This window comes from Diadema setosum, chromosome 8, assembly GCF_964275005.1.
Source record: "Diadema setosum chromosome 8, eeDiaSeto1, whole genome shotgun sequence".
Taxonomy (NCBI): Eukaryota; Metazoa; Echinodermata; class Echinoidea; order Diadematoida; family Diadematidae; genus Diadema; species Diadema setosum.
Window position 1 is genome coordinate 3,191,116 of NC_092692.1, and position 17,330 is coordinate 3,208,445.

The 17,330-nt window shown below is 38.8% G+C and overlaps 1 protein-coding gene across 2 annotated transcripts in view; it reads right to left on the reverse strand.

The window, feature by feature from the left end:
* LOC140231551 (testis-expressed protein 47-like) overlaps positions 1-17,330 on the reverse strand; it is a 48,406-nt gene that overhangs the window by 13,230 nt on the left and 17,846 nt on the right. For both annotated transcript variants that reach the window (XM_072311688.1, XM_072311687.1), the window contains exon 6: positions 8,351-8,414. In XM_072311688.1, the coding sequence (XP_072167789.1) occupies positions 8,351-8,414 (64 nt within the window). The remainder of the gene's footprint in view (positions 1-8,350; positions 8,415-17,330) is intronic.

The window sequence follows — 17,330 nt, forward strand, 5'->3', positions numbered from 1 at the left end:
TTGAAAATACTGAAAAATGTGAAATACATACACTTTGTATGACTACGTTCCTCTTTAACTGGAACATTTTCTCTGTGTGTACAGCTATAATTGTCATCTACAGAAACATTCAAATCCAAACTTCAAAACGTTACCTATTCCTCTCACACTGAGGACTATAATTGCAGTCTATAATGTTCGGAACAATTGTATTCTTTATCTGGTATGTGTTTGTTGTTGTTTGCCATTTTCTTCTCTGTTGTCATGTTTGAACATGTGTTATATCTATCTTTTCATTTATGAAGCGCCATGTCATATGAGCACTAAAAAGCGGACCTGTGCGCTATACAAGTAGCCACTATTATCATTATTATTATCATTGCTACTTCTACTACTATTACTACTACTACTACTACTACTACTAATCTACTACTAATACTAATACTAATTGAACTCTGCAATACATCTTGTAAAACTATGTCTGTTGATTCTTTAACTCCTTTACATGTATCAGTGTTTTTTGTGAGTGAATATATGCTACTGTCATACATTGTATAGTACATGTGTGAATAATGTGCACAGCTATTAGTATTTACCAGGTACCATATTTTTTCCTTTCATTGATTTCACATTTTTCACAGAGGAAGACATTCAAAACTACAGAGGTACTCTGAGAGCGCAGACCTCCGCCAAGCATGCAGCTCATTTCCACCACTGATCTTGTTCTTCCATAGAAGTGATTTCCACCCATACATACTTATAGCATTGTGTGCTGAAAGTCGCCCAATTTCCCAATATAGAAGCCTTTGTTACGTCATAAACCCTCAGCTGCACGGCGCGCCTCGCCCTAGCAGAAACTAGAGCACGCACTTTAGTGCGCGCATGCAAACCTCAAATACGCGCAGCCTGAACTCCCAAGTTCATTGACCCTACCTGCCAAAATATCAAAAATCCTTCATAAATTCCTCCAAAATTCTCAGATCACTACCAAAATTTGATCATCTGTTACTTGTATCAATCTAAACCTTTCCTGCAAGTTTCATCCAAATTCGTTACCTACTTTTTGAGTTATTTTGCACACAGACAAACTAACTAACTAATAAATAAACAAACAAACAAACCAACGGTAACAAAAACATAACCTTCCCCCTTGGCGGAGGTAATAACACAGTAACAGCAGATTTGTGACAGAAAAAATCTACTTTGTCTGCAGACTATCCTATCATTGTTTTGATAGCAGAAATTCTAAAGAATTTGATAGGATTGGGGTCGTAGGTGGTATGGAATTGTTAGATGGTATTGTTAAATTCAAGCTTCAGAATGGCTAATCACTTTCGACATCCAGCTGAATCCCTGCTTGGCAAACTGCTTGGCACACTCTCTTATTGCCACAAACTATATAGCATTAGACTAACATGAAAACATATGAGTGGGACTGTTAGGACAGCAGCAATTCTGCTTAACCCACCACCTAGGCTTCAGTTTCTGTACCCGTTCACATGGGTGAACCAACATTTAAGAATTTTTAGCTGGCAGAAATGTATCAATACATTGCTTTGAAAGTGATTGCTGTACAGAATCAAAGTGTATGTGAGTTTTGTCCTGGCAGCTCATATTACAGGATATAACAGTAGTTGTTGAATTCATGTTCATGGATTACAGCAGTGAACACAGAAATGTACACATGCACGTTATATGATCAGGAGTTAATATTCTCACATGTTGTTAGATTTGCGAATAGTACCCAGATCGCAGAATTCCCACAAATAACCCCAGGAAAACAGGTACAGTATGAAGCCTCATTAATAAAGATTGTCTTTGATGCGTTTGAGGTGACAAAAAATGATGTCATGCAAGTATCAAAACTAAATGCAATCGTAAAATTTGCTTTGTATTTGCTTTGTGTTTGCTCTGTGTTATGGGCTGCTCAGGTACAGCCCTGTCGCGATTTATACAGCGACTGGGCTGTGTATAGTTAGTGTACAGTGTATTTACATAATATGCACAGCCCTGTGTATTTACATAATATGTGTAAGCACAGGCCTGTCACATCATTATCACAGCAAGTCATGACTGTGTATAGTTAGTGTACAGTGTATTTACATAATATACACAGCCCTGTACAGTGTATACATTTACATAATATGTGTATGCACAGGCCTGTCACATCATTATCACAGCAAATCATGACTGGTACTCTTAGTGGTCTCAGTCTGGTGGCCCCTGGCTGGGCCCCCTGCCTTCGGCCAGCACTTAGGCTCCTGGCCTTGGCCCGGCCTTGAGCCCCTGGGCCCCTGGGCCACTGGGCCTGGGCCCACTTGGGCTATGGGCCCCTGGGCCTGGGCCCACTTGGGCTCTGGGCCCCTGGTTCCGGGCTAAGGCCCGTGGCCTTGGGTCCGGCCTTTGGCCCCGCCTTTGGCCCGGCTGTACTTTGTACATGGTCTATGTGAAATCAGGCTTGTCTGTAACTGTATAATTACAAATATTTACAAATAATCACAAATGATCAACAGGTCCATACTACATACAGGACTATATGAATATATGATTATATGAATATAATGTATGTGAATATATATATTATTATATATGAATATATAAATGTGATCAGTCATTCTGTTACGGTGTCAGATCTGCAGTCATTCATATAGCAAATTTTATGCATGTATAAATGGCATACATTCATGTGTACAGTATGCTACTTGATTGAACCAGCCAATGGAGAAAGATCACACCATTGAACAATACTTGAAAGACATGTATGTACAGTTCAATGACTCAATGCTTGTTATTCTGAACTCTGTAGAGGTATGCAGCCCTCTTCAGATGGAAAACATACAGTTGGCTATCAAACAGAGCTTGCAAAACCATCAACAATTTATTGAGTTGGATTTGTGTGTGTGTGTGTGTGTGTGTGTGTGATAGAGCTATTTGGCTTGTTTCCTTTGCATGCATCATCACAAATTCCCGAAGTCTGAATAAAGTTAAACCAAGACCTTCATATAGATGTGCTGCATTGTAAGGTGCTGGATCAGAGCATCACCATAAGATTGACACCATGGCGGGAATTGTGCTAACAGTGTACTATCCTTCCTGTGCATTTATGTTAAAGTGTACCAATACCCTGAAAATCACATTTTAAAAAATAACCTGTGACCTTTGACCTTTGACCCCGTGACCCTAAAATCCAAACAAAGTATTATCCCCCCAGGATATACCCTCATACCAAATTTGATGTAAAACCACCACACGGTTCTTGAGATATCGACAAAAACGAAACGGGACGGATGTACGTACGGACGGACGGACGGACGACCCGAAAACATAATGCCTCAGGCCACTTCGTTGGCGGAGGCATAAAAATGCTGAAATGAAGATGAAAATTACTCGACTGGGCATACGCGGGCACTAATCTGATATATCTATCAATAAAGAATCATACTTGAAGATTATTACATATTTCATTTGGGCAAATTAAGTCGAAAAGTTATAAAACCAGCTTTCCAGGATGATACAGTTATAAACATTTTCACATAGTACAGCTCTGATTTACACTTTTGCGCAGTTTTCTGAACGGAATTGACTTTTGTTTTACACGCTTTATTACTAAGTGAAATTTCATTTCATTTAATAAATAAATAAGCAAAATATGGCCAACATTATGATAACGTTCAAAATGAACCTTCAGATTGCTCAGCAAGACGGCGGCTTGGAACATCGATCATCAAAGGCACAAGTGCACCTGTGGAATTCTTTTGTGCATCAACAGAAATCTGACAAAATTACTGTTTGAATAAATTACGGCCAGTTGGAACTCCATGTATAAAACCTCCTTGGTAGGAGCAAGTATTTCTAGATGTGAGAGCGCTAGTCCCGATTATTGATGCTCTCTTTTGTCAAAGCACATGGGTAACACCTATAGTTGAACGCATAACTTGCTCAGCAGGCCGCGCATGACTTCAAAGGAGAGCAGTAGTTGTCTCTCCTTCTCTAGCACCTCCCTGTTGAAATGTAATCAAGATACATTTATGCTTACTTTTATTGACACATGCTTATGAATTTAAAGAATTTTTTTCAAGTATGTAAGAATGAGAAACAAAGTGTACAGTTGAATGGAACATACACTACTGTCAAGGTGAAAGTAAGCGCTTGTAAAAAGATGAAATTTGCAAACAGAGTAATGATTGTGATCTAAAACTGAAGATCACCACTTGACTACACTACACTAAACACAGATTACAATCCCAATTTTCAATGACTGTTAAAGAGGTGTTTACTTAAGTGTCTTGGAAACATATGGAGGGAACACAAAAAAGCAAACCAAAAACAAAAGAAAATGCAGCAAGTCTGAATTGATTTCAAGAGACCTAAAAAAAAAAGATAGTCACAATTAAAAAAAAACAAACAAACTAACAAACAAAATGAAATGAAACATAAAAAACAACAACATATGGCTTTACTTCTGAATCTGACAAACATATAAATAAACCAAAAATTGTAATGGCATCTATTATCCCCCCCCCCAACATTATATTGTCAACTTCAGAAAACCTGGCAATTTGTGGTGTCATATACATGATGAAAGAAGAAATACACCCTATATATTCAATGCAACAAGCCATAGATATGATACTATGGAATTTGCTAAACTCTCTCACACGACTCCCTGTACATATTGGCCCGAATTCACGAAGGTGGTACAAACAAAACCATGGTTTAAACCACGGACAAAAACCATGGAGCGCCAAGTGTCGCATGGATTATTTCGTTACGAAATCAGTCATTTCGTCAATGAAATGATTGTTTTGTAACGAAATAACAAAATTTTGCAACTAAATGAACATTTCGTCCACGGAATGATAATTTCGTTAACGAAACGGTCATTTTGTCGACGAAATGACCCATTTCGTAACGAAATATTCCATGCGACACTTGGCGTTCCATGGTTTTTGTCCATGGTTTAAACCATGGTTTCATTTGTACCACCTTCGTGAATTCGGGCCATTTAGTCTTACCTGGGACTCGCGTGTAAGTGCTTAAAATGTTCCCATTGTGACATGAATTTGTTGAATTATGCATGGATGCTGCTACATTGGCAGTCACTTGTTAAAAGTGTTGCCCCTTTTTTTTCCATGCAACTGCACAGAGCAACACTTCCGTGAATTAAATCAAATCATAAGATATGCAAAAATACACACAGCCCAATGATGTTTCCAGTCTAGTGGATAATATTCCAAGAAAAAATAGTGAAGATAAAACTACATCTAGCATGATGCAAACATGTGTGTGTGTGTGTGTGTGTGTATGCATATTTTCTTTGTCGTTGCATTAGTCAGTCAGTAATGATTATGATTTTTTTCTGGTATGGTGTATAAGGATTTACACTTTTGTCTTCTCAGAATTATGAAGTTTAGAATATTGACAAAATACTGGTATCAAAGAAAGATAATTATTTCAGTGAAATACGTTGTCTTTTTCTATCAAGATATTAAATAATGGTCTCAAGAATATGTGTTCTTATCAAGACACATGATAGATTTTATGTCTTTTAAAGATTAAATCATACCAAGTAACATTGATACTTAAAGACATAATTTACCATTTGCAGATGAAACAAAAACTCAGCATTAGTGCTTTATGCATTTTTTTTTTTGTCAATTGTAGTCCCGGCCCATGGGTACCCGGGGATGGCCGGGACTTGCAAGAAATTGGGCGGGGATTTCAGCATTTTTTTCGCCCGGGTGGGTCGGGAATAGACCGGGCTTTGTAGGGGGAAATTCACTTAATTTGCCCCGGTGGGCTGGGGATATACCGGGGTGTTGTCAGGGGAAATTCAATTATTTTGCCCCGGTGGGTCAGGAATGGACCGGGCTTTGTCGGGGGAGATTCACTTATTTTGCCCCGGTGGGTGGGGAATAAACCGGGGCTTGTCGGGGAAATTCGTTCCAACCAAATGGCAGGCATTTGGGGCGGGAATTTTGGCCCGGGATTGAGCCAGATTTTGCTTGAGAGTTGATCATGACTTGTATGTTTTGTACCATTTCCAGTACGGTAATGTGACCATAAACTATTTCGCTTGACCAGCAATTCCCCGCTATTATTGAGGACTCGGTTACTAACGTTGCCCAAAAGTCGCGTAAACGCATGAATCACGTAAGGAAATAGAGCCTAGTGTGAAACATGCGCGATTTGCGCATTTCATGAATTTTTCTGACGTGGAACCTTCGATCGTATTTCCGCGGATGTGCGCCGGATTGGCGCTTTACGCGATTCCATGTGGGCGGGCTCGGTCACACTGCCCAAAAGTTGCCTAATCGCATAAATCACGTAACTAAGAAATTTGGTTTTGTGTGCTTGTCCGTCGAGAATTTGACCATTTTTGCTGATTTACGCAATGAAAAATCACCGATGAATTGCGCAAGAACTACGGAAAGATCACGCAAAAATATAGCGCCACAATCATACGTGAGTTGTTAGTGATACATTAGTGATTCATCGATCAGTATTTCGTAAGTATTACATGCGCTTATTTGCGTGTTCTGTTAGAGATACATAGGCCTACGCCAATATCTTTTTTTTTCAGTGATTTTCAGTGATACGTAGGTGTTACAAGCGCGAAACATGTGTCATTATTTATGTCTGCTAATTGTCAGTGGAGAGTCGTTGGTGAACGCGATAGCGGCAACATTTTTGCGAACAATCACTGATATTCCACGCACATTTCGCGCATTGTTTGCGTAAGAACCACGCAAACTATGCAAAAATTACGTAAAACAGCGCAATACTGCGTAAACTTTTAAGCAAAGCCGAGTTTTGAGCTCCTCAAAACCTGGAATTGCGTTAAGCGCCGATCCGGCGTACATTGGTTGACAACTACGAAGGTTCCACGTTGTAGACAAACTCATGAAATGCGCAAATCGCGCATGTATCGCGTAAAATAAGGCTCGAATTTCTTACGTGATTCATGCATTTTCGTGACTTTTGGGCAGTGTGACAGGTCCTCAAAGGCCAGGTTTTTGAGCAGCTCAAAACTCGGCTTCGCGTAAAAGTTTAGGCAGTATTGCGCTGTTTTACGTAATTTTTGCGTAGTTTGCGTTGCTCTTACGCGAAAAACGCGCAAAATATGCGTGGAATATCAGTGATCGTTTGCGAAAATGTTGCCGCTATCACGTTCATGTGCGATTCATACGCACTTCATTGTGATAAAGCGCAGATTATGCGTGATTTTCCGTGGATCTCTGTCGTCGCGCACAACCACGAATTCGCCCTATTTGGGGCCTTTGCATGCCTATACGCTGAAAGTGCGTGGTTTAGTGATTTTTGAGTGATATTTCCGTAGTTCTTGCGCAATTCATCGGTGATTTTCATCGCGTAAATCAGTGAAAATTCTCAACGGGCAAGCACGCAAAACCAAATTTCTTGCATGATTCACGCAAACTTAAGCGACTTGTGGGCAGTGTGACCAGGCCTTGAGGGTCGGGACTTGGCCGGGGATTTCTATGCAAATATGCCTGACTTGTCGGGGACTTGGCCGGGGATTTCAGCACAAATATTGCCCGGACTGTCGGGGAATTGGCCGGGGATTTCAACTTCAATTTTGCCCGGCCTGCCGGGGACTTACCGGGGGATTTCCGTGAAAATTTTGCCCGACCTGTCGGAGACTTGGCCGGGACTTGGCCGGGTCGTGTAACATCCCAAAATTGCAAGTGGGATGCAAGTCCCGGCCATCCCCGGGTACCCAGGGGCCGGGACTACAATTGACAAGTGCATTAAAATAATTCTAAAATGTGCGTTAGGGATAGAAACAACCACTGTAATAATTTGAATTGGTAAAATCGATGTTAAGTATTGTTAAATATACACAATGTGAAGAATAGTTATAATGATAATGTTTCCAAGCTAAACCGTCTACAGTTATGGCTTATTGAGAAAAATACAGACATCTCCTTATATTTTAGGCTTTATCGTGAAAATTTTATATGTTGGGATGTTCTGTGGTACAACAGACCTACACATATTCATTAGGCCTAAATGTCATATCTTGAAAAAAAGAAAGAATTAATCACTGTTCCCAAAGGTAAGCAGGACCTTTAAGCTTTATTATCATTCAAGTACGAGATACTCCCAGCAAACATACATCAATAGACGTGTCATTTACAAATTTATGCCAAATCACAATCATATAGACTGAAGGGTCAAAAAATCTATAAATGATATGTTGTTTTCATTTCTTTTTTCGTTTGTTTGTTTGTTTTTGCTTTTTACGTCAAAGAAAGTATAGTTCATGAGTCTTTACTATAGTATCCATCAAGTAGCATACCATAACTCACTGCGCTGGTTTTGTTTTGTTTTGTTTTATGTTTTTGCTCACCTTGTGGTATCAGTAGCTCCGGGACTTTTTCATGAAGCTGGTCCATCACAGTCTTGAGGGTAATCTGGAATTTAGTCAGGAAGGAAGAAAAAGAAAAGATACCAATTCTTGGTGCATTTTCTAAAAAAAAAAAAATCAACAACCCATTTCCAAGCATTAACATGGCTGATTGCCTGTGCTTCTTTCCTTTTAGTTACATTTTTGTAATGCTTTCCAAGAGTACAACAAAACATGTCATATAGAGGGGTATCAATTTCCTATTCTGTTTCGAAAACAAAGCAAGTTGCAGGGGAGAATCAATTTCTTATTGTTTCAAAAACAGCGCAATTGCCCACGTTTGTCTACTCTCTCCATCTTTCTCTGTCTGTCTGTCTTTCGTTCTTTCTCTCTCTCTCTCTCTCTTTCCATATTTCAAAATGCAACAAGCTTTGAAAGTGGATAGGAAGATACAAATAGAGCTTTGGCCCTTAGAGCAATACAAACGTTTGAACACGTAGACATCTGTCCATAATGCAACTACTAGATTTTTTTTTTCTTCGAGTAACTGCACCAGCTGAGATGATTTCCTTACACGGTCTTTGGAGGGTTGCATATTATTGTTGTACAATAATGTGCATCCCTAACTGGGCCAGGTAAGTGCTGAACAAGTATCATCTTACTTTCCAGACTGTCGGATCTCTTTGTTGTTTGTTTTCCCCGCTGCCACGTCTAATCCGCTGCCACGTCTAATCACAGTAGTTTTCACAATTACCACTTTGCTCTGTGCTTTGAGATGTCTGCAGACTACTACCATAACAGCCAGCCAACCAGGGCAAACCTGAGTATCAATAGTACTTGCTAGAGTACTTGTGTCTGTAGCTGATCTTATTAGCAATTTGTACTCTGTGCATTTGCATGTGTGTTTACTTGTGTGTTGCATGTGTATGAATTATTTTTTTTCATAGGAAAACATGCAAATTTATGAATATTTGCACACAAAGAGAATGGAGAGTTGCTCAACACCAAGATAACCTACAGTTGCCAATTTGCTCTAACTCTCTAAGTTTTTTATTCATTTTATCTATTTATTCATTTCCTACTCATGGGAAGGACTGCCACTTCAGCCATAGGTAGGGCTGACTTTCACATGGGTCCTTACTATTAGTATCAAACTTCATTTTTAATGTGTCCTATTTTTTCCACAATAACACTGATCTACTTCTCTGAATTTTTCTGTTTTCCTGCAAACCACATAGCATCGGTATAGAGTTTCCCTTTAAGTATTTCCGAAATGGATGGAACAAGCAGCCATATTGAAGAGTGTTCTCTGTGAATGGAAAGTGATTTATGGGTCTATTTTGAGTTTGCTACGCCTCGGCTGATTAGAGAGAACTGCTATGTTTACAATCAGGGGCCTCTTCAGTATACCAAGACGGGGGCTATATTTGCCATCCAGGGGCTGTGCAGCTCTCGTGCCGACAACAGAGATACAAATTTGTGATCATCACATTGTCCTCCTCCTCCTCCTTTCCTTTTTATCTCCTTTTCTGGCACTTTGATATCCCCTACGCTCTAGCGTCCTCCTTTTCTGGCATATCCACAATCTACTTCTACTTCTTCTTCTTGTTTGTTTGTTTTTTTTTTGTCATTGTATATTTGCCTTGGTTTTGTTCTTCTTACAATATCTGGCAAACCTGCACAATTGCTTTCCATTTTCTCTGTATTGTTTCAGTTTAGCATGATAGTTACCTTTTGTCTTGTTTATTAATCAACCACTGCCTTTCTTAGAACTCATCTTTTCTATTTATTTGCATGCCCCGTCTTTAATGAATTGGCTACTAAATCCTTCTGATCTCTGAAAGAATATGAAGCTGTTAGAAAACTAGTGGCTACCACAATTTACTCCCTTTATGTTTGTTTGTTTGTTTGTTTGTTTTTTTCCTTTCCATATTTCAAGTTCGGGACACTATTTCATGAAAGTTTTCAGCCCTGACAAGTTGTCAGTCTCTGACAATTTCAGTAAAATCCTTGGTTTTTGATTGGCTGAGAAGCTCTGGTCACTGACTGTTCCTGGGGTAATTGCCAAAGACTGACAACTTGTTACGGATGTCAACTTTAATGAAACAGTGCCCAGGTGCAATGATGACACACACAATGATATAAAAGTCATTATCATCAAATCCGATAGTTGGCAAAAACAAAAGTCTTCGTATTATCATGTTTGGAGTTTGATATCTTGAAGTGACATGGTGTAAAGCTCACAATGATTGTACTTTCTGATATTAGTATCATAACTATCTTTGTGATTTGTAAACTTTTAGAATTGTGCAACACAAGGCATTATTGACAGGTGAGGACTATATAATTTGTGTGTTTGGTCCTTTATTTTATTTTTTTGACTGACAGTCAAAACTAGTAAAAAAGACGTAAATGCCATGTTACCAAAGACAATGTGCCAATTAGGCGGTCATTATAGAAAGAAAGAAAAAAAAAATCCACAATGACCTCAGAGGTGAAAGACGAGCAAGGCATGGCTGTCAATTAGTAATGGTCATATCTTCCATAACATGTTATAATTCCATCTGTCAGAAATTTAGACAAGAATAGGAAACATAGGTCTGTAACCTTGAAGGTGCTGGAGCATATTTCCTAGCACAGTTTGAAGAAAGCTCCAAGTAAACAATGAAATGATTTTTATTTTTCCTCACTATCTCTCCCTCTCTCTCTCTCTCTTTTATAAGTTTCATAACTTTAACTTTTGAGGGGGGAAAAATGCTACAGTTTGAAGAACGCACAGAGCAAACAATGACATAATTTGTATTTTTCCTTACTATAGCTCCCTCTCTCTCTGTTGTATCAGTTTCATAGCTAACTTTTGAAGAAATTGCTACTTACCAGCCTCACTAACTTAAACAGTGACAGTAGTCCTTAATACTGGAGATTTGAATTTTCACAGAATGCTTATCTCATTTGCAATAGTCCCACATATCTATAGCTATGCTGGCAGCATATAAAGAGCTTTCCAAAGAGGCAGGTATTGTCAAGAGAACAGATGTGCTTTCATTCGCTCTAAGGAGTCTCAGCCATCCTTTGCAGAGTGCACTTTTGTGTGGGAACTGACGTTCACTGCACAATTACCGGTAATCATTCGGTTTCATGACATTTGCTCCTGCGACAATTGCTCCCATGAAATATCTGCACACTTAGCCAAACATAAATTCTACCCACAAACATAACCCTAACCCTAATCCTAACCCTCACATCAAACTGCTAGCTTAAAACCCTTTCACAACCCTAACCCCAACCAGAAGTTCTTATTAGAGAAAATACAACCGGAGCAATTGTTGCAGGAGCAATTGTTGCGTCACCTAATCACTCAAAACAAGGTTTAGAAACTTTCTATTGAGGCACATCTCATTTTTTTATATTTCATATTTTTTACATTTTTTTAGTCCTTATACTTTGCTGTGGCTTCAAACATTCGTCAAACTTGCAGACATCTACGCCATCAAGAAGAGGACTTATGACAGCAGAGAAGAGAAGCACAGGTGGCAAACAGTGCCCACAGTCAATACCCTTCTCTAAATTGGCTAGAGACACAAGGAAGTGACATTAATTATCCATATGACGAGACAAAACGAAAGACCGCAGTGCTGGGCAGACATGTGACCAGACAAAGCAAAAGAACAGGTGACATTTCCTAATGGCTGACAAGACAAAGATATCACATCCAAACTCCTCTTTCCAAACAACACAAAGGCATAAGAAATCTACAGGTATTGTTCACTTCAAAAGTAATAGGATGACAAGTTGCAAAATACGCAAAAGCTGTGTAACCATACATTGTCAAACTATTATTTCTCCAGACCCTCTGGAGAACGAAGGTCTCATTCCATCTTTCTTGGAAAGAGAGGCTGATGAGATGTTCGTTATCGTAAAGTGACACTGAGGTACGGCTGGTGGGGAGTGTTAGTGCAAATTATGTGGTATTTTGCTCATCTGCATGCCGTCAAGTCTCAAAACACGTCCTTGCTTCTGTTGTCAACTCTCAGCATATACATGTACTTCCAATTTAAGATGCGACACATTACAGGAATACAATGTAGGTCTCTTTCCACAGTAAACAAATAGGCAAGTAAAATTCATAATTCAAATTTAGGGAAATATGTACCAAATCTGAATACTAAGGTACATTTACCATGCACAACACTCAGGGAAGAACCTATCCAAGCCAGGATTTGGCCATTTACTGCTATATGGCAAGGGAGCAAGCTATCAAAACCAGCATTTCCTTCTTTCTTTCTTAACCTACAGAGTATAGTGGGCTTAATTGCTGCATACAAATTATATTCCTTCAAACTCCGTCCCCCACCCCCCATTACCATAGCAACGGCTAACATCATTACAGGCTCCATCTTTGTCGCAATTAACCAGTACTAGGCATAACTCAGATTCATTACAGGGGGAGAACACATTTGCACCTGATTTACATGAACAACTGTACAGTTTGGAACTGAATGAACAGACGTGTGTACAAGCACCTCACTTGTAAAAAAGGTGAATGTCAAGTACGCAGCACAGGCAAACTTAGCGTAGTGGCAACTTGTCTGCAGTACAATTCTTATTTCTAAAGTCTTAGGCGTGGCTACTGATGATGTTTAGAACTCTTCAATACAGCCATGCATAAAAACTGCTTTTCAGCTTACTTCTGTATTGTGAAAATCAAATGTGCTACATGAATGGCTCTAGAAATGTAAAATTGCTTTGAGATTTCTGTTTTAACCCATTCCTTCCGAAATTCTCTGAGCGCCTTCAATGCCCCCAAACGAGATTCTTCTGGCAGGTCAACAAAGAATGGACAGGTTGGTAATCCACCTGAGTGAAAGCAGTCACGCGGTGCATGTATCCCCTTTCCATGGTCAACTACATGTGCCATTGAACAATAGAACATCGATCGGGCACGAGGTACAGTATGAATAAATGAGCTGACGGGCTCACAGATTCTTTTTTTTTTTTTTATACACAAAATGAGGCACCTGAATGAGATCAGCAAAACTAAACATCTACTGAGCTCAGCCTTGATTGCTATGTACATAATCATACATTTTGTCAAGTTTTACAGCAAAACAAATGCACACTACATTGGATGAAGGTATACACCAGTTTTCCAACAGAAAGGGAACAAATATTCATAGAAGAAACTCTAATCTTTCTATCAAAGCCATTTTTCTGGGTACTATAACACAAAATAACATGACTTTAGGCCATGCATGCAGCCATTCTTGTCTGCATTTTGGGAACCTGGTATACGAGGTTCCGATAATTATGTCAGTTGACGCCATGGGAACCTGGTATACCAGGTTGGTTCATGTAAGGAACGGATTAAACCGCTTCAAATGACAGCCAAAATGCAGTACAATTGAAAGGGATGCTGACTGTCTGAGCTACCTCTTTCTTTCACAAGTCAGCCACAGGGATGCTGATATCCCAAACAAAATGAAAGAAGACAGGAAAGGAGAAGAGAAAAGGTACAAATATACTCTTCTGTTCACAAACTGCCATTGTAGTTTTATAATTTCATTTCATTTGAAACTCAAAGTACTAAAAAAAAAAAAACTATCAAAATACTACAGCATATATTGGTAATACATGATTTGAAATCCACTATTGGAGGATGGTAAGACAACACTTTGTATCACTAATTGGTCACATTAAAATCTTCAACACTGATGTAAATTAGTGGAACCATTTAGTTACAATTTTTGCCACAAAGACATTCAAATTTCACTAAATTGCATGATAAGTACGCAATCCAAATTACGAGAAATCCTGTGACTATTTCATAAATATCGTGATCATTTGAGAAAAAGCAAGATTATTTGCACCACAGCTTGACCAAATATAGTAATAGTCTCCATCACATCGAGCACCGTAACAGCCCAATTTTCCTAAATAATGATATGATAAAAAAATACATCAGAACATACTTGCCCCCACCAACGACCTTCTCTTGAGATGCACATGTGTCTGAACTTTGCTTCTGTTTAAGATACAGTTTTACCAACTAAGTTGTAACAAAATAGATTTCCATGCCATGTTTTTATACATTATTTGGACAATTAAAGAAATCAAATCAAATCAAATAAAAAAATCAGTGTACAAATGCAGGAATGCTCTGTTTTGAAAATAATTAGACTCAGTTCATTCCCATCATATTTTTTTCTGAGATACATGTTACTTTACAGCAGAGTCTTGGGACAAATATTTCACTTTAGCATTTATGGTAGCTACACAGGTGCATTGTGGGTGTCCCCTCCCCCTCCCCCCCCCCTCCAAAAAAAAAAAAAAAAAATTGAAACTGACTGTCTTCACACAACCTTGTTTCAAAACAACGACACGCACTTCCTTTTAAGTGGCAAACTACCTTTAATGGCACAGGCGCAGAGGGAATATAATTTGGGCACCCATAAATCAGCGCATCGCGGCCAGCAAATCATGGCCGTAAGCATTTCCTGGGTGCATTAAACTTGTTTGGAGCAATCATTACCGCCCGCAGAGTCGGCTGTTTCCATAAACACGCCAGCAGCACTAAACACCCCTGGATGCCATGGCGTATTGCGTTTTCTTGCTGTCGACATGGGGGGCCCCCTCTGATGACGTCTTCGGGGCTAGGGGAGAATGACTGGAAAGTGGATGATGAGGGATTCTAAATTGATTAAATGCGAGTTCCCGGGTAAAATTATACCCACATTATTCTTACTGATGGAAGGTGGTGTGGGATTAAGGACACAGTAATCAGTACACAGTGAGCTCTGCCCATCTCTCCAATATCACTGCTGTTCACAACGTGCTCTGATCTAGATAAAACATTGCAAAGACGGAACTTGGGATCTCCAATCGGCTCTGGTCTACTTTACGTTTTTTCCTTTTACTGTTGTTGCTGATTCCAAAGAACCACAGCCATATGTACAAAAACACAAAACAACAGCATCAAATGTTTGCCTCATTGATAATATATTACTAAATGTGCAATAATTCACAACACACAATTTAAGCTCTAAAATGACTGTCTAATCTCATCTACAGATGGAGACTTACAAAGAAATGAAGACCAGACAATTAGGGAGTACATTTTTGTTGAAACAACACATACTAATTGACAATAAGCATCTGAAATTATTCAGTTTAAACTAACAAAACAAACAAAAAAATCAACTAAAAGTCCTAATATTAATGTTATGACTCATTTCTGTCACGTATCCATTTGAATTTGCTATACATGTAAATCTATAGATTCAGACATGTAATATCCATGTATCATTTGAATCAAAGCAGAGAGTTTTTTACCTCATGATTTTGAAAAGGGGGAGGGGGGCAAGAACCAGATATTTTCTTGGAACAAAGTCACAGAGCTATCACTGAATGTGTCCATTAAATTAATAGTACATTGACTCATCCTTACACTGGTCTTGTCAGGTCTGCATATTTATCTGCATTCAATTCCATGTCAAATTAACAACAACACAATATAGTACAAACTTGTAAAAAGAACGCCCTCAAGCAAAGTTAAACAGTTTCATTTACTCAAGGTTATAATATATGGCAAGCTTTCTTTACCTCCGCCAAGGGAGGAGGTTATGTTATCATTACTGTTGGTTTGTTTGTTTGTTTGTCTGTGTGCAAAATAACTCAAAAAGTTGTGAATGGATTTATAGACGAAACTTTCAGGAGAGACTGAGAATGACACAAGGAACAGAGGTTTAAATTTTGGAAGTAATTTGGGAATTTTTATGGATTTTATGAAGAATTTTGGATATTTTGGCCAGTAGGGTCAATGAACTTGGGAGTTCAAGCTGCACATTTTTTAGGTTTTCATACGCGCACTAAAGTGTGTGCTCTAGTTTCTGGTCCAGGATGAGGCACGCCGTGCAGCTGGCATTGATGACGTAACAAAAGGATTCTGTTTGGGGAAGTCGGGCGTTTTCAGCATGCATACGTATGGGTAGAAATCATGGCCCTCTACAGAAGAACAAATCAGTGGTTGAAATGAGCTGCTTGGCGCAGGTCTGTGCTCTCAGAGTGCTTCTCTGTGCCATGGTGGAAACCCCCCGTGTGCCACATTATTCTGAGACTCTAATGTAGTCATGCGTTGAGATAACATTCTATTTTTCAAATCTATATAACTTTTACAGATTTATGTTAAATCGTAGACGTAGTGATCAAACTTGTGGAGAAAATGCCAAGCTTTACATCGATGTAAATTCTACGACAAATCTATAAATGCTTTTCTTTTAAATGCCCAGTAGCTACATTACCCTAAATGTATGGCTTTTGCACACAAAGCAGTAACAGAAAGTTAGAATTTGTACGCAAATTCAGTATGAAACACTGCTTGTTAGTCAATCACCACATAAAATGCAAGCTATAGACGAGAGGAATGGAATCGCGAGAAACGCTTTCATTGTACTTTGACATTTGGCGATTTATCAATCGGTTTGGGTGCGTTTGTGCGTTTCAACGGAATATGCGAAGTTGGTATGCCGTCGACTGAGTCGGACGTGCGAACATGGCACATAAAGAGTTAAAGGGGAATGAAAACCAAATATGTGGACTATATGACTGCAGCATTTATGAGCAATGTGTGAGAAAAATCAGACAATCCTTCAAAAGTTATGAATCTCAAAAAAGTTTCTGTTCAGCATTAGCTGGATGAGAAAACTGTGTGATGTCACATATGAAAAATGATATAAAGAAAATGCCACAAAATTTCATTTTTTATCAAAAAATATGTTACCTTGACTTGTTACTGACATATATTGAAGGTAATTATTGTTTTCCACAAAAAAACATCACTAAGTATTGTAGTCTTTTAAATTTTTTTTTACAAATTTGAAAATTCATAACTTGTGAACAGGTTGTCCAATTTTCCTCCAACTTGGCTGCTGTGTTCTACTAATATCGCTGCGTTCCCTCAATTTACAGTGTACATGTATGTATTGGT